Here is a 20,529-nt window from a genome sequence, read left to right on the forward strand (position 1 = left end):
TTGCATTTCCAACAATTTGTTTTCATGGGCATTTTTGCATAAAAACAATCCTCAGTGGAAACAAGACACATGAATACAACTTTGGTCTCAACATAAAGGAAAATACAAAAACCTCTATGGAAACAGACAATAAATGGATAATGATTGAAAGAGAAAGGGCATTCCAGTCTCAGAGAAAGTATGTGTGGGTGATTCAATGCAGTGCTCCATTGTTGATCACTGCATAAATAGACCGAATGAGAGCTCAGCATCCTGAATCACAGGATCAATGTATCACAGTGCTTAAATTGGCTCCAAAATCCCACTCTTCAAAGCAATAAAAGGCACAACTACTGTCCGCAGGGGACCTTGGCACCATGATTTATCACATCATGATCAGAAACGTAGATATGATGTTGTAGAAACAGTGTTAAACATCTGTAAAAAAAAAAAGTACGGAGAAAGACTTGTCTATCAGGCAGGGAACAAATGCCCCAAAGAATCTGGGACAAGTTATAAGTTATAAGTTATAAGCTCTGATGAGAATAAAATATTTCAAAATTTTTCATTTGCAGTTAAAACCAAAACCGCTCTTCTTCCTGCTCTGAGAGGCGAGGCTGGAGTAGCGAGGAGGGATCTCTGAGGAGTCATAAGCGAGGAAACGCAAGTCGAGTCTTTGAGATTCAAGTTTTAGTTTCAAATGAAAAACTGATAATAGAAACTTAAACGACTTAATTTAATAATTAGAAATATTTTCCGTTGTGATTTTTTATTCCCCTTTGACCTGTATCATGGTCTAATTTTGGATGAGGTGAGCCTGACGTCCCCCCCCAAAAAAGTGTCACGTTTTACTTCTCTATTCTCATTTCCAGAAACTATATGGTTTGAGGTCAGATATATTCTCGCAATTCCACTTTGCCTGACATTGAAATTCACAACAATGAATTTACTAACTGATTATCAATCAGTTTTGACATAAATATTCAATGAATTAGAATTGTGTCGTGTGTTGCACTTCAGTCCAGTTCGCCACTGGGTTTCTGCCGATCTGTACACAATATAAATACAGGTTTTAACGAATGTGCTGTTTCACTGACATGTGATGTTTGTGGGCAAACATGCAGAGAAACTGAAAGAAGAAAAAACCTACCACCGCTCAACTGGTGGTCATTTTGCATGGACAGTGCTGAATCCAAACTATCTGAGTCTGCATTACTGCTGCAGCGGTCATGAGAAACTGATGTTGCTTTAGATGACAGTTCACAGACAAGGACAACTCCTTTTTCTGAAACTGTATCTCTTTGAATCCGCTTCCCTAACATCTTCCCCACTTGCATCATTAGTGGTAGGAAACAGGATGCAAGGAAATATGCAAGTGAGGGGGGCGTGGGTGAAATTTAATTTGTGTGTACCATATGCTTTGGAGGAGAGACATTTTATGTCTGCCTTAAAAGCAATGATCACAAAAGCACAATTATATCATATGCTTCTCAGAGCCAAGGTAAGACTAGGAACTCATAGAAGCTGCCATGGAACCACCTCAGACATCTTGATCACACTCAGACTTATCATGACTATGTCAGATGATTTCCTAGAAAGTCAAAAGAACAGGATCCAAACACTGAGAACAGACGACACTGCTGAGCATCTGCTGCAGTTATTCTCTGTAAAAAAAGATATTCTAACACTGGCAGCTTGAAAAACAGCAAGAAAACATTGAAACACAGACAATCCAGATATGTGCACAGTGCACCAATGAACCCAAGGGCGAGTAACAGTGAGCCTTATCTGTTGGAACATAGAAAGTGGACAAGCTGCTTACATGTCGGGCCTCCCTGCGCAGCCCCTCGGTGTTCCTCAGCCAGCAGCGGCTCAGCTCACTCAGCTCCAGGATTGGCTGCACCTTCAGCCTGACCGTGTCGCCCGACTGGCGGATCATCTCCACTATCTCGTCCCGGCTCTTGTTCTCCACGTTCTTTCCGTTTATCTCAACTAGCCTGTCGCCCGGCACCAACCCCAGCGCCAGGTCCTTGGTGCCAGCGCCAGGCTCTGCAAAATGGACCACGCGCCTGTACACTCCTCCATCAAGGCTGCGGTCCAGCATGGTAGTGCGACGCAAGGAAAATCCAAAGTCACCAGTGTTGCGGCGTTGGAGCTCCAGCTCGCGCGTTTCTGGCACACAGGGTTCGACCACGGCCGGCAGCTGCAGCTGTGCAGGAAAGGTCTTGTCGACCAACTCTGGGATGCAGACTTTTTTGGCGGCTGGCGGTTCAGGCTGCTGCTGCTGCTTGAGGCTGTGCTTGCGGAGCATGCTGAAAACTTTGCTCTCCACATGCGGGGACGGGGCCGCAGAGTTGGGGCCTGACGGGGTGGAGCTCTCTGAAGGGCTCTCCTCTTTGCTCCTCTGGGAAAAGGAGAAGCGTTTCATCATCTGACCCACCTGCGAGGAGTTCTGCTTGGCAAGAGAACCAAAGTGAGCCACGCGCTCGTGCACCGAGCTGCGGTGTCCGTCCTGTCCTCCTCCACCGTCGCCCTTCAGGTCGTCAGTGGAGCTAGCGGCGCTGAGCTGGTCATCCAGAACCATGCTGCTTCGATTGCTCAAGCCATCCGATTCGATGTCAGTGAGGGTGAGCTCGTGGCTGCTGGCCACTTTGATGGGAATGGGGTTGGAGATCTCCAGTTTGTTCTTGGACTCACGCTTAGACTCCCTCTTCAGGTTGAAGAAACCGCGCCGCATGCTCATCTCTTCCAAGCTGCGCAGCTCTGCTGCAGACATCCGCTCCTTTTTATCCTTCTTGTCCTTCCTACTCCCGTCCTTCTCCTTATCCTTTTTCATCAGATTAAACATGGTGGAAGACCAGGCGCTGCGTGGCTATTCTCCCTACAGAGCTGGAGGTCCAGTCCACCGAGCAGGAGTTTGCGTTGTGACTAACAGGGACAAATCCCCTGGGGGAGAGAGACAGGGAGAGCAAACTGTGTCAAACTCACAATATTTCTCAAAATATCAATGAGTAAAAAACACTTACAAGGATACAAAATAGAATCAAAAATAGAATATTTTCAAAATATTATTGATGTACATGAGCCTTTACCAGACATATGGATGTCAGCATTTATGTTTGCAGATATCCGCCTATATGAAAACTTTTTTTTTCTTTTTTACAGAATAAACAATGCAGTAAATGTGTGAAATTAAGTTTGGATGCCACATAAAAATGTTTGTTTATTTTCTTTATTCAGGTTCTATATTTGGATGTATTTGTGTTTTGTTCTCATTTATTTGTAATAAGATTCATGGTTAAACTATATTAATCAAGCTTTAGCGTCTTCGTCATAAGAACTTGATAGCGACGTCTTGGCACCCGCTGCCTTTCCACAATGTATACATAATGCATGATGTTGATATTGGAAGTTTGTAATAAAGACTCCCGAATATCAGTATCACATCTGTCTCCAAAAAACAAAAATCGATGACGGCCAGGCTCTAATTCATACAAATAATGCACATGAACTAAAATCCCAGATTTCTAGTCTGATATGTCTACAGCTGGAACAATTTTTGGATCAAATGCACCTCAAATTCATTTTGGTTTTTTGGGGGTTTTTTTAAATGGGACATATTGTATACAACGGAATTAGAATGCTGTCCAGTGGATAATTATTATATATATATATATATATATATATATATATATATATATATATATATATATATATATATATATGTGTGTGTGTGTGTGTGTGTGTGTGTGTGTGTGTGTGTGTGTGTGTGTGTGTGTGTGTTTGTTTGTTTTGTTGAGTTTGACAGGGGGTCTTCTCCAGCCACTGACTCCCGTCTTTGACGGGCGGGGAGCGGGGCCGTGGTGACAGCACGGCTTCGGTATCAACACCGGCGTCTGCCGCCGCCGCCGGGTCACATCCGCACGCGGAGTCTCCGCGCGGAGCTCTTCCAAGCGGGGGTTTTCCCGTCCACTCTGCCGCTCGGGTTTTCAACGACACTCGCACCGAGGCGTGGAGACAAAAGCGAGCCCCGCTCCCGTCTCCTAGCGTGAAGTCGGGGGGCGAGGGGCGGCGAAAAGCGTGACAGGGCTCGAATCCCTGGAAAATAGGTGTAGCTTTCCGGCTACGTTAGCTAGCCGAGCTACCGTTTGGTAGGTGGGTGGAGAAGAAATATTCGCGTTCGTATCCCGCCGCAGATGGAAAAATGGGATCCAAACACACACACACACACAGCGTCAGTTCAATCGGGTTCTGTTCAACTTCCCAGGGAGCAGCCCCGCTGCAGCTAGCTAACTAGCCTAATTGGCTCGAGTCACAGCCTCGGTGCTTTGCCCTCATTTCATTTTTTTGGGTTGTTGGGTTAAGCGAAGCCTGGGACGTGCCGGGTATCCGGAGAAAAAAACCACAAAGCCCGCCGCGCCTCGGCAACGCTCTCCCCAGGCGAAATGTGCCCTCTGCTCCTCGGAGGAACTGTACTCACCGTGCCGCGGGACAGCAACTGAAGCGTCCGCTGGTGCCTCGTTGATGGGGCGCAGCTCGGCTCGCGGGGAACAACGAGCCGCAGGACTGGCTCTCCGCTCCGTAGCGTTGTCGTCGCGGGCTGCTCCCACGTCCAGCCCCCCGGAGCCGCGGCTGAGTGGCTGGTCAACCCGCTACCCCTGCTGGACACTCGGCGGTAGTGCAGCCTTGACTGTCGAGGGCCGCCCGCACAGGATACGCAACAGGCCCCTCTGAAGTCCATTTGAATTCTCAAGCACCTGAAGCTGTTTCTGCCTATTTGATGAATCTTGATTTCTTGATTTTAGACTCTTTTGGGTAATGTCGCCATGGTTGTGTCACTCGTGAAGCCCCCAAACATTTTTCACAGGGGGGGCCAGATGGGGCGACCTCAAATCTTGGGGTGGCACACCGAAACCGAAAGCCATAGCTGAATTTCAGGAATCCTATTATGCCGTTGTAGTTTATTTTTGGAGTTTTTGTAAATGAGGTTTGGGGAGTTGGATTTTGTTTATTTAGTTATTAAATACTCCTTTTTTTTATTTCCATCTTACCTTCGTTTGGGTCCTGCTCCTTCAAACCCGTGACACTTAGACCTAACTATACTATTTAACTATTATAAAAAATATACTTTATTGATTTAAATGGATAGTACCAAATGTAAAATATATTTTACCCAATGTAAAATAACTGATAAAAGCTGAATTTTTTTCTAATGCTGCTGCTCTTGTATATATCAAATACAAGTACTGGGCTGGCTGCATTTGTTTGACTATACTTTTTAACTTTTATAGAAATATACCTAATTGATTTAAATGAATAGTACCCAATATAAAATATCAGATAGAAGCATTTTACCACCATGTAGCATATTATGCATATGAAAAAACTCACACACTTACAGAGTCTGCAGGTCTGCGCCTTGAGGCCGTGGTACCTCTTGCCAGACGGCAGCAGCTGGAACAGAATAGTTCTCCACGCTTCACTGATGTGTCGTCTGGCATGAGTCCTGGATGAAGGGGAGCTCACATCCACGGATGATCTGAGCTGTCTGCCCGACCCTCTGTAGAGCACTGCAGTTAATGGCGGTGCAGCTGCAACACCATGCAGAGATCAGGATGATTGTCTGTTGCGCCCCTGTAGTTGGAGCCCATGCCAAACTTCTTCAACAAAAAATATACATATATATGTATATATGGGAGTGGTTTCCTCTACTGTACTTTAAGACAGGAGTGATGTTATAGACATGTAGCTATAGCCAGTGCTGGCCCGGGCAATATTGGCCCCCTGGGCAAGATTTTTGATCGGCGCCCCCCACCCCAAAGTTGTTTAGAAACTTGTTCGAGTTTTTAACCACAGTCGAGACAAAACAATCTGATGACGAGTCACAGCTTTAATGCAGGAGATAACGGGCTTGATCCTGCCTGCTTGGAAAGAAAAAAATGTCGAGCTGGATGAAAATAGTAGCCAGCTGTGTATTTGTATTATCTATAAACATGCAAATGAGGTAGAGTCTTTTTGTCCACTAACCCAAAGGTCAGCGGTTCCATCCCAACTTCCCCTAGTCCCCATGCCGATGTGTCCTTGGGCAAGACACAAAAAATGGCCTAAATTGCCTCTGGCAGGTCTTCCGGCAGTGTGTGAATGTGACTTGTCCTGTAAAGCTCTGCGAATGGTCAATAAGACTAGAAAAGAGCTATATAAAATATAGTCCATTTAGTCCATTGTTAAAAAAAAAAAAAACTCTTGCCATTTCATTTTTAAGTCAGGATTTCTTCACTGTTAATTGTTCAAGAGATTTTCACCAGGAGCTGAATAACAACAAATGGACCATGTGATTTAAACCAGTAAAAACACTCAACGAAGCAGCTTCAAAAAGTTATAACATTAAGGTTGTGCTTGCAGTACATGATGAAGAAATCAGTCGGGACAAATTATTTAAGATACACTGAATGTTCTAATAATGACATCAAGTGCTGAAGAAAAAATGCTACTCTCAAAATGTTACCATTGCCGTTACAGCCCTTGCCCTGCAGTACTGCAGCCCTCTGTCTGTGTCCTTGTTCTTTCCACTTCTTTCCCAATCTTGACAGACTATTGTTCTGCACCTTCAGTCAGGCCTGGTCTGTCGAACCAGCCTCCACTAAAAGACAATATTGGATAAAATTATCCAATCAGGTTACAGCAGGAAAGAAAAATCATCAGATCATGACATAATTTGCTACAGTTAACTTTAATTTCATTTTGTCACAAAGCATTAGTGATTTCACAGTTAAGTAATTGAAATTTACAACATTGAATTATTTATTTAAAGAAACTCCCTGACAAGTTCCCTTTCTTAGCTGAATACTGCAATTCGAATTAAAATATATAATTCTACATGTATTCATGTACATGGTAAACGTTGTTGCGCAATGGCCAGGGGATTGCACATCTTTGGCACTTGGCATGCATATTGCACAGTTGCGCACAGAGTTGTTGGCTACATGTCAGTTGTTGATTGTCGCCATGCAAACTATTGTCAGATCATATCTTTAAACTTCCCTCAAATTAGCACTGGACAACCGCAGACAAGACAGAAGGGTTCATACAACAAGCGTTATATGAGCACCGTGGTAAAGCGCACATTTGGTGTTATGAGGGCAGGTGGATGAGCCTTAACACAGCTGGCAGCTGCTCTATAAGCAAGAAAAAGCACGTCATACAATGTTAGCATGCTGCATATTGTATAATATTGCCTCAGCTAGACCTCCCTGCAGTCATCGATCACCTCACTGTGGCGAATGTTTTTTTAATAAAGTATTTTCATATCGATGCATCAGATCATAACAGCAGTTGTTACATTTAACTTTAATATCAGTGTCACAAAGCATTCATGATTTCACAGTTAAGAAGTAATTGAACTTTACAACATTGAATTATTTACTTAAAGAAACCCACTGACCAGTTCCCTTTCTTAGCTGAATTCAGTCTGATATCAGTAAATGACAGAGTAAATGTTTTAATATATATATATATATATATATATATATATATATATATAGTAATTTGTTGCTGTGTGTTCAGGAAATGTATAGACAATAATAATACGAAAATGAGAGTATGATTATTTGTGTTTGAAAAAGCAGGAAGTAAAAATGCAATATCTAGTTAATACCCAGGTAATCAATTAGAATGAATTCCATGATGAATGCAATAGGTTAAGGTTTTGTGTGGGTAAGATGTTGAGTTGCCAGCCACAGATCGGGGTTCTCTACACCATCACAGAGGTCAGACTGATGTCACCTTCAATCTCCAGAGTGGATATGTGTCCGCGCGGAGCCAAACGGTGGTTGTAAGTGTGTACTTGGATCCCATTGACCATGATCCTGAAGGAGCGATTCTCACAACACATGGTCAACTGAAAGACAAAAAGGACATTACATCTGCAATCAGGTCAAGTGACAGAGATGCAACAACATGTGGGCCTATTATCAGGGACACTCCGTCTCCACGTGGTGAGAGTATGCGGCCGTACCGTGAAAGGCTGTCCCTTGTGGAAGGGCATCCCTCCATCGCGCTCCTCAGTGCCCCAATTTTCCCCCTGCTTGGTGTTTCGAACCACAGCATTCTCACTGAAACGTGGATTGTAGTGCAAAGCGATGCCAGAGTGATAGCTAAGATTCACATGGAACCTGGGGGGAAACAGAGGGAAGTGGAAGTACACATTATGGTCAGCTCACTCATCACTAAGCCGAAATAAACAGTTATACTGAGTCTTAACAGAAGATATTTTTCCTAATGATCATGTTAGTTATCATCATCTCAGATTGTGAGTGAAGTCTTAAAAGTGGAGGCATTGCAATCTAGTGTCTTTAAAGCAAAGTCTGAATATCTCAACCTTTTGATTTTTCAGGGGGTTTCCCCTGGCGAGTGAGAGGAGACTCCACCCGGATGTAGTGGAACTGATATGGCAGCAGCTCAGCAGGGCCACCGTAGATCAGTTCGCCTCAAAGGAAAATGCAGTATTGCCTGTATGTGACAACTCAGGATGTCACTCAGTCTGTGCTCTCTGCAGGAACGTGATGTAGAGCACATCACAGTTACTGCTGTGTAAGGGCCTTGTATTCTTCTCAGACTAGCTGCAAGGGTGTCTCGGGGCGCGATGCCAGGTCCCCATACTTACGCGTTGAACCAAGTGTACCGATCAAAAGGGAACTGCAGGTTATACATATAACCAATGTTCAATGAGGGAGGGAAATGATGTACAACACAATTCAGCCCCTCGTCACCACCCAACTCGGTGAAGTGCAGTTTAGATTGAGGGAATGATAGATTGAGCCGCAGGGGATGGTGGGACATCCCTGCTTGCAACAGTGCCATTGGCCTTTACAGGTGTTATATGTGTAACCTTCAGTTCTCAACATGCAGGGGAACACTTGTATGTGGAGCGTAACAACAGCACTTAGGCTGTTCTCATGTCAAGAATTCAAGTGTAGGATGTCAACTTGCGGCATCATTATTCCTGAAGGAAAATGTGGCACACCTCGAGTGAATAGAAATTCACAGATCCCACAGACACCTTCCGGCCAACTGGAATTCAGGGAAATATGGCTCCTCCATTTATGGCTCCTCCATATAATATTTTTTTCAATTGTGAGCCACAGTGCACACAAAAAAAACATACTGCCCTGTGAGATACTGAATGTAGTGAAAAAATATACAAGAGGATTTTGTGGAATTACACAGCAATCAGCTTTTGCTATTTCATCTTTGCTATTGAAATGTGTAATTAGATGAGATCAGGATTGTTAAAGTTATAGAGTTCATGTGGTTTTAAAGTCAATAGCATTATAACAATTTTAATTAAGCCCTCTAGCTTCATACTAACCTTCATAACATGACTGCACATCTTTGGCCTGGGACTAAATGTAAGGTATATAATATATTTACTAAATGTAAGGTTTATTATAGATTAGTCTGTTTTGTTTTGCATATATATTACTCGATTTAATTTTATTCCTCACTTTCTCAACTACTTGAGGTGTAAAATGATTAAGTTTTTAAGTGAAATCCAGCAGCAGATGATCATGGAGTCAGACCGTGTGGCTCTGGGGTGAACAGTCCCCTGGATAGTGATGGTCATGCCAGGTCTGAGTCCACCTTTGATGGCTCTCCTGTATGGAAGGGCCTATACAGAGATGGAATAAGAATGAATTATTTATTTATTTGTAATTGATAATATAAATATACTCATAATTCAACCATTCATTTACAAACCAAAGACCTGCTGCTACTTTGCTTTTTGCTTAATGCTATGAAGTGTTTTCACATGGCAAACATGAGAAAATTAAGTATAATCAAAGTGCAGCAATAATGTGCCACCTTTGCAAAGGTCAAAAGTTACACGTCTCATTTTTATGCAATAAAGTGTTCCTGAAATTGTTATTTTAAACAGGAGTCAAAATATTTCTGAGCGCCTGGAGTTGTGGGTGTTTTTGGTGGGTACCACCGAGCCTGAAAAGGGGTACACACTGCTGTCTGACACTCACAAGCTTTGCAGGAGTAAGGCTTGGCCGCGAGGGGAATCCAGGCTGAGGTGGAAACGCCGGACCAGAAGGGAAGGCAGCCTGGGGGGGATAGGCTACATGTGTAGGATATGCAGGCTGAGCAGGAAATACCATGTGTCCAGGGAACTACACATAAAAGGAAACATCTTAAAATCACATTCACTTTTCTTTAATACTCATATTCCATACAAATTAATTGATTCATGAGGTTTGGAATTATTTGTCACAAGAGAATTGAAAAACAGTACGTGAAACACAATGACTGCCGGAATGTTGTTTTAATGAATCCTAGTAACATCCTCACCGTAGAGTGCTGGAAGGCAATGGAGGAAATTTCTACTTTCCCACCTACTCCGATGGTGTCCACCTGCTGAAATGCAATACGATGTCTGTAGTCCATGAAGTGCCTGCCATTGACATTCAGCTGGAAAAAAAGAAATGGTGGTGTCATTTCTGAGCACAGAGAAATATTTTTGTACACAATCATAATTCCAAAGAAATTGATGATTTGACCGACAGCCTTTTTGGCCGTACAGACCTGGAAGGAATCACGGCCGACTGTGATGAGCAGATTGAAGGGAGAGCCAGCGAGGAGCATAGAGTTTTTCTTCCTCTCTTCAGCGCCCCAGCTGCCATTGTGGAGGGTGTTGGTAACCACACAAGAGTCAGTGTCATACCGGGGATTAATATGGAGCGCAATGTCCGCATCGATCCTGGAACCACACTGTAAATTCACATTGAACCTAAAGAAAAACAGAATTTAATAATTTAATGACGTAAGGAATTATTTAATAGTGGACAAGAAGCTGGCGTTAGTTATGAGAATTGACACAATGTGGCATAATACCTTCTCCTTCCTCGAGAAGCCTTTAGTGATTTTAGTGTTCCGACCACTAATGGTTTTATGGTAGAGATGTACATATGAAAATTTAATATCACACTTATAGTGACCAAAATGATCACGATTATCAGTATTATCATGGGATTTTGTAAAATATGATGATCAAAAAGTATAAACCTTTCAAAAGAACGACTCATCTTGTGCAGAGATGTGCCTCTGTTTGATTCTGCTTTACTACATAACCACCATGAAACAATCAGATTTACAATAAAACAAAACAGTTGTGTGTTCTGCCCTGCACCTCGACAACATGAAGCTGTCATGGCTGACTGACTCCCTCTGCTCACGTCAAGGGGAGTAGGTGGATTAGGACGGATGGGAATTGGGCAGGGCGCTATAGCAACAAAAAAAAAGAATGACTCCCAAGCGCAACTCGGATCCCTTCCTTCTTCCTAAAGAGCCGGTCAATAGCAATTTTTTCTGCATGTTCTGCAGACAGGATAGTCATCTTCTACCAACTTTCCCTCAGCACCTTTGTAAACCCCAAAATATGCTCCTACTTCTGGTGCGCTGTCACCCCATTCCGCCATGCATAACAAACCCCCGTTGCATGCTGCGCCTGCGCACCGGCACTCTGGGAGAGCTGGACAGTATTAACTGTGGTAATCTACCGTGGTTTTAATGACAGTTCAAATTTGAAAACGGTAGAACTAACCGTCGGGAATTTCACGGTGGATTACCGTGAAACCGGTAACCGTTTCATCCCAATCTTTGGAGAAATGTCTTGATGAGCCATTATTTTGATATCTCATGGGCTATATAATGTCAACAGATGTTCAAATATATGTGCAACCAAGCAATGAAAAGAGCAGCCTGACCTGTCTGCTCCGGGCAGGACTCGTCCACTGATGGTAATCGTCTTCCCCTCCTGCAGACCACCATGGATTGCTCCAGTGAAGGGGATTCTCTAGAAAGGGTTAGGACTCAACATGTAAATAGCTGCTTTTCATTGTCACTGCTAATGTACGTCGATCAGCCACAACATTAAGGGCTCTGTTTTAACAATCTGCGGGCTTGTGGTCCATGGGGCAAGTGCATTTAGGACGTGTTCTAATCCTCTTATATTGGTTTAACCGACCGGAAAATTTCACTGCGCCAGGTGTTGATTTGAAGAGAGTTGTTTTTATTCCTGATTAGCATTTTATCATGTGTGTGTTTTGGTCATACCATTCAAATAAACCAATCAGAGGGACATCTCCCATTCCATTGGAAAGCCAGATGACTTAGCTGCTAGACCAGGTTTATGTTGGTCAATTTCAACTGCCTCAAGATAATAATGTGCCAAGGGTGCTTCGTATCCCGCCTGCATTAATCACGTATTTTTGGAATTTGACCGGTGTCTGTTAACCTGTATTGTATCTCTGCCTGTCGCCTCTGTACCTCCGCCTGGAAATCCTGATTTGTGGTTTTGACTTTAAGAACGGACTGTACTTTGTTTTGTCTCAAGATTTAGGTTAACTCTGTTTCTGCCTTACTCCTGCCTCTGCCCTGTGATTCTGCGTGTGGGTCTTCTCTGAGTTGACACTTTCCTTCAGCCTTCAGCACCGGGTATTATATAGAGCCCTAAAACAGGTAACTGTTTTCATGTTGTTGCTTATCGGTCTACTTGTTAATGATAGTATATTTTTTACGATGTACATGTTACACAGATATAATTATCTCGAAAAAGAACTGAGGTTTGATAGATAGTCATTAAAAACCAACTTGTGTTACAGCAAAAAGTTCATGTGGATTGTTTGTTAAGTGTAGGCAGAAAGGAAAGCTAACTCCAAAGAGCAAAGATTCAGGTACAAGCTGCAAAAATTGTTATTTGTCATTACCTGCAGGAAATAGTCAAATCATTACTATCTTTTTTTCATGACGTTCTGTATATCCAGTCATTACTCTACCTGTGTTAAGTCAACGCTGAAATCGCAGTTAATAAGACAGAGGCTTTCATTCTAAAGAACAGAAAGCCCAGGTTCAAAATAAAAGCCCCATAAAAATACTATAAGGCCATAACAAATAGATTAGCGATGGACAATTCTAAAATAATTTTACAAACTTGGTTCAAGACAGGCAGCACGCTGGTGCAGTGGTTAGGTGGGTTCGACACTCTAAATGAACCATAGGTGTGAATGTGAGAGTGAATGGTTGTTTGTCTCTGTATGTTGGCCCCACGACGGGCTGGTCACATGAAATGAATAAGTGATGGCCAATTTTATGATCATTTTACCAACTCAGTTCAACATATGGTGGCACAGTGTTTGCACTGTCGCCTCACTGCTGTATTTACACAGTACAGAAAATGAAAACCAGATTACGCCCCTGGTCTTGTTGCAGCAGTGACAGTCAAAAGCAACTCCTAATTCTCACTGCTGGCCAAGGCACAGCACTATATCGAGGCTGTGAACAAGTAGACAAGAAGAGTTGGCCTAGGTGAAATAACTGTGGCTTGCAGAAATCTGACATTAACATGGGGCTTTATTAAACATTTAGAATCATTGGTTTAGTATTCAGATCTACTCATTTTACTGTCCATCTTGCCATCATGTATATGTATATGACACATGAACAGTTGCTGCTGAGCAAGGAGCCGGTCTTGGTCGTCTGTCTATCTCCCCCTTGGTTTTCCTCCACCATCAGTGTTTGCGTGTTTAATGAATAGATTAATAGATTTCCCCCAAAAATCTATTAGGACAAAAAGATCCGTGCCTTTTCATTTTTTCCTGCCGATCTGGGAAAGCAAACCTCAAATTGTCAGAATTCCCAAGCGAGTTCGTCTGCGCCGTTAAATCACATGGTTGTTGTTGTTGTTGTTGTTGTTGTTTTCCCCCTTTGGGAAATAAAGAATTGATCCAAACATGAAAGCTTCAATCACTTACCGGGTTATAAAAAGGGGACTGCTGATGAAAAGCCATTGTCCAAAGTTGAAATGTGGAGGATGCCTGCGGTCTGCTCCGGACTCTGGTGATAACATGGTGAGTTTCCGCATTGTTACGTTTTTATTGTATTCTATTTCCCGACAGGACGCGGGCGCACGCTGACAGCTCCCACATCTGTACTGACCAGGTACTGACAGCTGTTTCCTCTCCTAGCTCCCTGATGGTTTCACAGCGGCAAATCGTATCAAATGGATATTAAGCAGCAGTGTAGCGGATGGCATACGACTTATTTTTCAAGCGGCATGGCGTGTATCCACTTCTAATCAACTTTCACCGACTTTTCATCGCGGAAGAATGACCCGCGTTGCCGCGCCTCTGATTGGCTCGTACTCGTTGGCGTTGGTTCGATGCCAAGGGGTGATTGGTCAAAGTTGGTTGAGAAGATCAGAGTCCACCAATCAGAGGCGGGGCAGGGCGGGTCCGCTTCGTTTACCTTCGCGTTAAGGACCGTCAGATCCACCGGAACCACGACGATGTTCTTTATGAAAGATATATTCGTCATCTTTGATAACTTTCAGTTCCACCGGTCTCTTGGTGAGCTCACTGTGTCCTGCACCGGACACTTTTATGTTTTCCATCGGCGATAGGCCTACTGATCATGTGATCAATAATACTGTATGACGCGCAGTTCGCAGGCTGCATGCCTTATATATTATATATACATGTTTAATAAGTTTCATTGGTTTGATTCTAGTCTGCAGGTCTTAATGTGACGTGTCAAACCTACAGTAGCATCTAGACTAGAAAAACTGGACATTCAATGTGGTTCTGCTTTTGTGCTGCATAGTGTGGACTTTTTGTTTTTACTTTCCTTTAGCTTTTTTGATGCATGTTTGAATAGAGCAACACAGAGGTGGAACCTCCTTACAGTTGGACAAAGACTGAAGCTGAATGAAGAATTGATCAAAGCAGCTTCACACAGGTGCATTCAGCTATTGGCCAGTTCAATCATGGAATACAGGTCTATTCCTTTTCAGAAGTTGTGCCAAACATGATCTCGCTAGCCTACATCACATTCTACATTTAGGCATCAGATATGCTAATCAGAAGATACACTGAATGTTCTAATAATGACGCCAAGTGCTAAAGAAAAATGCTACTCTCAAAATGTTACCATTGCAGTCACAACCCTTGCCAGTAGGGGGTGCTGCAGCCCCCCCATGTTTTTAGTGTCCGTGTTCTTTTCACTTCTCTCCCAATCCTAACAGACTATTGTTCTGCACCTTTAGTCATGCCTGGTCTGTCGAACCAGCGTCCACTAAAAGATAATATAAGATGAATTTATCTAACCAGGTTACAGCAGGAAAGGAAAATCATCAGATCATAACACCAGTTGTTAAATTTAACTTTAATATCAGTGTCACAAAGCATTAATGATTACACAGTTAAGAAGTAATTGAACTTTACAACATTGAATTATTTATTTAAAGAAACCCACTGAACCCAGTTCCCTTTCTTAGCCGAAGTCAGTCTGATATCAGTAAATGACAGAGTAACTGCTTTATATATATATATATATATATATATATATACACATATATATAGTAATTTGTTGCTGTGTGTTCAGGAAATGTATAGTCAATAATAATACAAAAATGAGAGTATGATTATTTGTGTTTTGAAAAAGCAGGAAGTAAAAATGGAATATCTAGTAAATACCCAGGTAATCAATTAGAATGAATTCCATGATGAATGCAACAAGTTGTGGTTTTGTGGTGACTATGTGGGTAAGATGTTGAGTTGCCAGCCACAGATCGGGGTTCTCTACACCATCACAGAGGTCAGACTGATGTCACCTTCAATCTCCAGAGTGGATATGTGTCCGCGCGGAGCCAAACGGTGGTTGTAAGTGTGTACTTGGATCCCATTGACCATGATCCTGAAGGAGTTATTCTCACAACACATGGTCAACTGAAAGACAAAAGGAAATTTTGCAGTCACATATGAAGAAAGACAATGTACCTCTGCAATCAGGTTAAGTGACAGAGATGCAACAACATGTGGGCCTATTATCAGGGACACTCCGTCTCCACGTGGTGAGAGTATGCGGCCGTACCGTGAAAGGCTGTCCCTGGTGGAAGGGCATCCCTCCATCGCGCTCCTCAGTGCCCCACTTCTCCCCCTGCTTGGTGTTTCGGACCACAACGTTCTCACTGAAACGTGGATTGTATTGCAAAGCGATGCCAGAGTGATAGCTAAGATTCACATGGAACCTGAGGGGAAACAGAGGCAAGTTTAACATTAAAACCTTTCATAGATTTAAGCCTTCTAACATGGAAACTGCACCAGTTTTACATATAATGGTCAGTTCACTCGTCACTTAGCCCATGTTAACAGTTATACTGAGTCTTCACAGAAGATATTTTGCGAATGATCATGTTAATAATCATCTCAGATTGTGATCGAGGAGGCTATATCCAGTGTCTTTAAAGCTTGACCACAACTGTGGTCAAAAAAGTCTGAATATCTCGACCTCCTGTCCACTTTATTGAAGAGTAATTTGAATTCAGTTGTAGCAAAATACAATACTTGATAAGAATTGATGCCAAAATCATATAAAGATTCAATATATAAGTAAAGTTGTATATATTGTGATACTGCAACTAGATGAGATCAGGATTGTTAGAGTGATTTAGAGTTCATGTGGGTTTAGAGTCAATAGCATAATAACTATTTTAATTAATTAATTCATACTAACCTTCATAACATGACTTCACATCTATTACTTATGGGTAATGAAATGGTCCGGGACTAAATGTAAGGTCTATTATATATATATATATACTAAGTGTAAGGTTTATTATATATAAGGCAGTTTTGTATTGCATACTGTATATTTTACTGGGTTTAATTTTGTTCCTCACTTTCTCAACTACTTGAGGTGTAAAATGATTTGGTTTTTCAAAGTAAAATCCAGCAGCAAATGATCATGGAGTCAGACCGTGTGGCTCTGGGGTGAACAGTCCCCTGGATATTGATGGTCATGCCAGGTCCACCATTGATGGCTCTCCTGAATGGAAGGGCCTATACAGAGATGGAATAAGAATGAATTATTTATTTATTTGTAATTGATCATAGAAATATACTCATAATTCAACCATTCATTTACAAACCAAAGACCTGCTGCTACTATACCATTTGCTATATGCTAGTATGTATAAGTGTTTTCACATGGCAAACATGAGGAAATGAAGTATAATCAAACCAAAAGATAAAGTGCAGCAATGCCGTGCCACCTGTTCTCGGGAGGAGTACATTTTGTTGCTGCTTTTGCATTTCTGAGCGCCTGGAGTTGTGGGTATTTTTGGTGGGTGCCACCGAGCCTGAAAAGGGGTACACACTGCTGTCTGACACTCACAAGCATTGCAGGAGTAAAGCCAGGGAATCCAGGGAGAAGTGGAAACGCCGGACCAGAAGGGAAGGCAGCCTGGGGGGGATAGGCTACATGTGTAGGATATGCAGGCTGAGCAGGAAATACCATGTGTCCAGGGAACTACACATAAAAGGAAACATCTTAAAAATCACATTCGCTTTTCTTTAATACTCATATTCCATACAAATTAATTGATTCATGAGGTTTGGAATTATTTGTCACAAGAGAATTGAAAAAAAGTATGTGAAACACAATGACTGCCGGAATGTTGTTTTAATGAATCCTAGTAACATCCTCACCATAGAGTCCTGGAAGGCAATGGAGGAAATTTCTACTTTCCCACCTACTCCGATGGTGTCCACCTGCTGAAATGCAATACGATGTCTGTAGTCCATGAAGTGACTGCCATTGACATTCAGCTGGAATAAAAGAAAATGTAGATTTACTTTTTTGGGTCTCATTTCTGAGCACAGAGAAATATTTTTGTACACAAACATAATTCCAAAGAAATTGATGATTTGACCGACAGCCTTTTTGGCCGTACAGACCTGGAAGGAATCACGGCCGACTGTGATGAGCAGGCTGAAGGGAGAGCCAGCGAGGAGCATAGAGTTTTTCTTCCTCTCTTCAGCGCCCCAGGTGCCATTGTAGAGGGTGTTGGTAACCACACAATAGTCAGTGTTATACCGGGGATTAATATGGAGCGCAATGTCCGCATCGGTCCTGGAACCACACTGCAAATTCACATGGAACCTAAAGAAAAACAGAATTTAATAATTTAATGACGTAAGCAGTCATTTAATGGTGGACAAGACGCTGGCGTTAGTTATGAGAATTGACACAAGGTGGCATAATAGCTCCTCCTTCCTCGAGAAGCCTTTAGTGATTTTAGTGTTCCGAGCTGTGGTCAGTGATGTCAAAACACGACTCCCAAGCGCAACTCGGAGTGCAAATCTTTGGAGAAATGTCTTGATGAGCCATTATTTTGATATCTCATGGGCTACATAATGTCAACAGATGTTCAAATATATGTGCAACCAAGCAATGAAAAGAGCAGCCTGACCTGTCTGCTCCGGGCAGGACTCGTCCACTGATGGTAATCGTCTTCCCCTCCTGCAGACCACCATGGATTGCTCCAGTGAAGGGGATTCTCTAGAAAGGGTTAGGACTCAACATGTAAATAGCTGCTTTTCATTGTCATGTATGGCAAAATGTTACTCTAGAAAATGAAATGTTTCGCAGGCTTTGTTGCCTTGCTGTTACAGTCCCTTGCAGCCCCCTCAGCAACTCTGATTCCAGCAACCTTTCATTGATGCAGCTGACCACAGTTTATTCAAGACCAATACGCCCATGGGCACTATGTGCATTTGCTATTTAAAATAACAAGGGCGCTGGATGGGAAAACTGTGTCGGTCTGAAAGTAACAAAGACGCTTCGCTTCCCCCTCGGCACCGGGTATAAGATAGAGCCCTGAAACGGGTAACTGTTTTCATGTTGTTGCTGATCGGTCTACTTGTTAATTGTGGTATATTGGAGAAAATAAATCATTTTTGAATGTCTTTATCTCAAAAAGAACTGGGGTTTGATCGATGGTAATCAAAAACGAACCTGTGTTACGGCAAACGGTTCATGTGGATTTGTACTTTTGGCCTTTTCATTCTAGAGAACAGAAAGCCCAGGTTCCAAAATAAAAGCCCCATAAAAAAAACTATAAGGCCATAACAAATAGATTAGTGATGGCCCATTTTTAAAATATCATTTTATTTCCTCCCACAGTCCAAACACAGATGGTGGATCAGAGACTCTAAATTAACGTAGGTGTGAACGTTTGTCTCTGTATGTCGGCCCTGCCATGGCATGCTCATATGAAATAAATACATTTTAAGATGATTTTATAAACTTAGTTCAACATGGTGGCACAGTGTTTTCCGCCGTCGCCTCACTGCAGGTAGGTTCTCTGGTTTCAAAAACAGTTTCTCACACACGCTTCAATACATCCTCATGCAACATAACCAGCCAGTTTTGTCATGATCTGATTCATAAATAATCTGATAGTCTACTTGCAGCTTTTGCGTAACCATTTGTCAATGTACTTTTGTAATAAAACTGTAATATCCAATTTCAGATTGTTCCGGATGTGGTTTCCTTGAGAAGGTCTCTCTGCTGTTGCTCTACACTTTGATGAAGAAGACAATGTGTAAAGTGAGACTGGAGATCGACAGCAAAAAGACAAACGTGTTCACATAATTGACTCCATAACCAACCCTGCAATCCAGAAATCTGACATTAACATGGGTGTTGTTGTTTTTTTTATTTAGCATTTAGAATGATTTGGTTTAGTATTCTGATCTACTCATAATATATTATTCATCTTGCCATCGTGAACGAGGCATGAACATGTTCCTATCTCCCCCTTGGCTCCAATGTTGTGAAGCATCTGTTTGTAGTTGACTTAGTTTGCCTCCACCATCAGTGTCTATTTGTTTTTCTTCCCCAGAGCTTTTTTCTCCAAAACACAGAGTGAGCCGAATTGAAGTTTGAAAAAATTAATATTCCCCTTTGGAAAATAAAGACAATGTGAAATCTTCAATCACTTACTGGGTTGTAAAAAGGAGACTGCTGATGAAGAGCCATTGTCCAGTAGGTTGAAGTGTGGAGGTTGGCTGAGGTCTGCTCCGGACTCTGGGGCTAAAATGGAGACTTTGCCGATTCTAACGGTTTTTTTTGTTTTTTTATTGTACAGATTGGTTTCGATTTCCCGACAGTGGCTTGGCTTTAAAGACACAGCGACAGGGTCTGCCTCAAGAGTGCTGGTCCTCCCCTTATTCACACAGTATGTGGCGTGTACATGAGCTGCTGTAGTACATTATGAATTTCTACAAAGAATTAAAAAAAAAGACATATTGACATAACATTGACATATTGGTGATGTGCACAACATACATGTATTTAAAATGTATAACCTGTCCATTGAACTGTCTCAAAACGTAAAGTAATAAATAAAAAGTATAATGTTGAATAACTACAAAGGGGTACTTTTTTATTCATTAGAATAAGCTTAAAATATAATTTATGTCTAATATTAGTACAATGAGAATATATTAATGGTATATTGCTTGTATATTAATAAGACTCTTGCAATAAATTTCTAATGTACTTATAACATAAATTAAGTACACTTTATTTCCACTATTCAAGCATGCATATTAATAAATACACAGCTACGTACTTTTTAGTACTAAGTATACTTAAAGTTGTTCCACTTTGGCACATAAAAGCACACTGAGTACACTTAAAATTGTGCTG

General features: G+C 42.1%; 3 protein-coding genes across 6 annotated transcripts in view; all 3 read right to left on the bottom strand.

Annotated features, from left to right (window-relative positions):
- Positions 1 to 4,752, bottom strand: part of myo18ab (myosin XVIIIAb) — a 118,886-nt gene extending 114,134 nt beyond the window's left edge. Inside the window, exons 1-2 of one of the 3 annotated variants that reach the window (XM_047335443.1) lie at positions 4,460 to 4,731; positions 1,802 to 2,925 (exon numbers count right to left, since the gene is read on the bottom strand). In XM_047335443.1, the coding sequence (XP_047191399.1) occupies positions 1,802 to 2,827 (1,026 nt within the window). In that variant the 5' untranslated portion in view covers positions 2,828 to 2,925; positions 4,460 to 4,731. Of the gene's footprint in view, positions 1 to 1,801; positions 2,926 to 4,459 lie in introns of all 3 variants that reach the window. The other 2 variants (XM_035622212.2, XM_035622213.2) reach the window with 2 other exon arrangements.
- A 1,938-nt stretch (positions 4,753 to 6,690) lies between these two features.
- Positions 6,691 to 14,141, bottom strand: LOC118299618 (galectin-9). 2 transcript variants are annotated; one of them, XM_035623471.2, is made up of 9 exons: positions 13,975 to 14,141; positions 13,791 to 13,872; positions 11,745 to 11,833; positions 10,564 to 10,768; positions 10,330 to 10,449; positions 10,008 to 10,151; positions 9,558 to 9,646; positions 7,994 to 8,150; positions 6,691 to 7,876 (listed from the first exon to the last, which is right to left on the bottom strand). In XM_035623471.2, exons 2-9 carry the CDS (start codon positions 13,824 to 13,826, stop codon positions 7,730 to 7,732), a joined length of 987 nt encoding a protein of 328 aa, XP_035479364.2. In that variant the 5' UTR covers positions 13,827 to 13,872; positions 13,975 to 14,141; the 3' UTR covers positions 6,691 to 7,729. The 2 variants fall into 2 exon arrangements, with proteins under 2 accessions (XP_035479364.2, XP_035479363.2); XM_035623470.2 differs by having other exon boundaries at positions 13,791 to 14,141.
- A 1,042-nt stretch (positions 14,142 to 15,183) lies between these two features.
- On the bottom strand, positions 15,184 to 19,980 carry LOC118299619 (galectin-9). Its single transcript, XM_035623472.2, has 8 exons — positions 19,822 to 19,980; positions 18,287 to 18,375; positions 17,772 to 17,976; positions 17,523 to 17,642; positions 17,209 to 17,343; positions 16,792 to 16,874; positions 15,907 to 16,063; positions 15,184 to 15,761 (listed from the first exon to the last, which is right to left on the bottom strand). The coding sequence occupies exons 1-8, from the start codon at positions 19,855 to 19,857 to the stop codon at positions 15,615 to 15,617; spliced, it is 972 nt and encodes a 323-aa protein (XP_035479365.1). The 5' UTR covers positions 19,858 to 19,980; the 3' UTR covers positions 15,184 to 15,614.
- Between the last annotated feature and the right edge of the window lie 549 nt (positions 19,981 to 20,529).

The sequence above is a fragment of the Scophthalmus maximus genome, chromosome 11 (assembly GCF_022379125.1).
Source record: "Scophthalmus maximus strain ysfricsl-2021 chromosome 11, ASM2237912v1, whole genome shotgun sequence".
Classification (NCBI taxonomy): domain Eukaryota; kingdom Metazoa; phylum Chordata; class Actinopteri; order Pleuronectiformes; family Scophthalmidae; genus Scophthalmus; species Scophthalmus maximus.

Excerpts from the sequence above, each read along its gene's own strand:
- LOC118299618 (XM_035623471.2), bottom strand. The coding sequence starts at position 13,826 with ATGGCTTTTCATCAGCAGTCCCCTTTTTATAACCCG. Across the intron at positions 10,769-11,744 it reads GTCCTGCCCGGAGCAGACAG|GTTCAATGTGAATTTACAGT; the intron begins GTCAGGCTGCTC and ends GTTTTTCTTTAG. Across the intron at positions 10,152-10,329 it reads TTGCCTTCCAGCACTCTACG|TTCCCTGGACACATGGTATT; the intron begins GTGAGGATGTTA and ends TTTTATGTGTAG.
- LOC118299619 (XM_035623472.2), bottom strand. The coding sequence starts at position 19,857 with ATGGCTCTTCATCAGCAGTCTCCTTTTTACAACCCA. Across the intron at positions 17,977-18,286 it reads GTCCTGCCCGGAGCAGACAG|GTTCCATGTGAATTTGCAGT; the intron begins GTCAGGCTGCTC and ends GTTTTTCTTTAG. Across the intron at positions 17,344-17,522 it reads TTGCCTTCCAGGACTCTATG|TTCCCTGGACACATGGTATT; the intron begins GTGAGGATGTTA and ends TTTTATGTGTAG.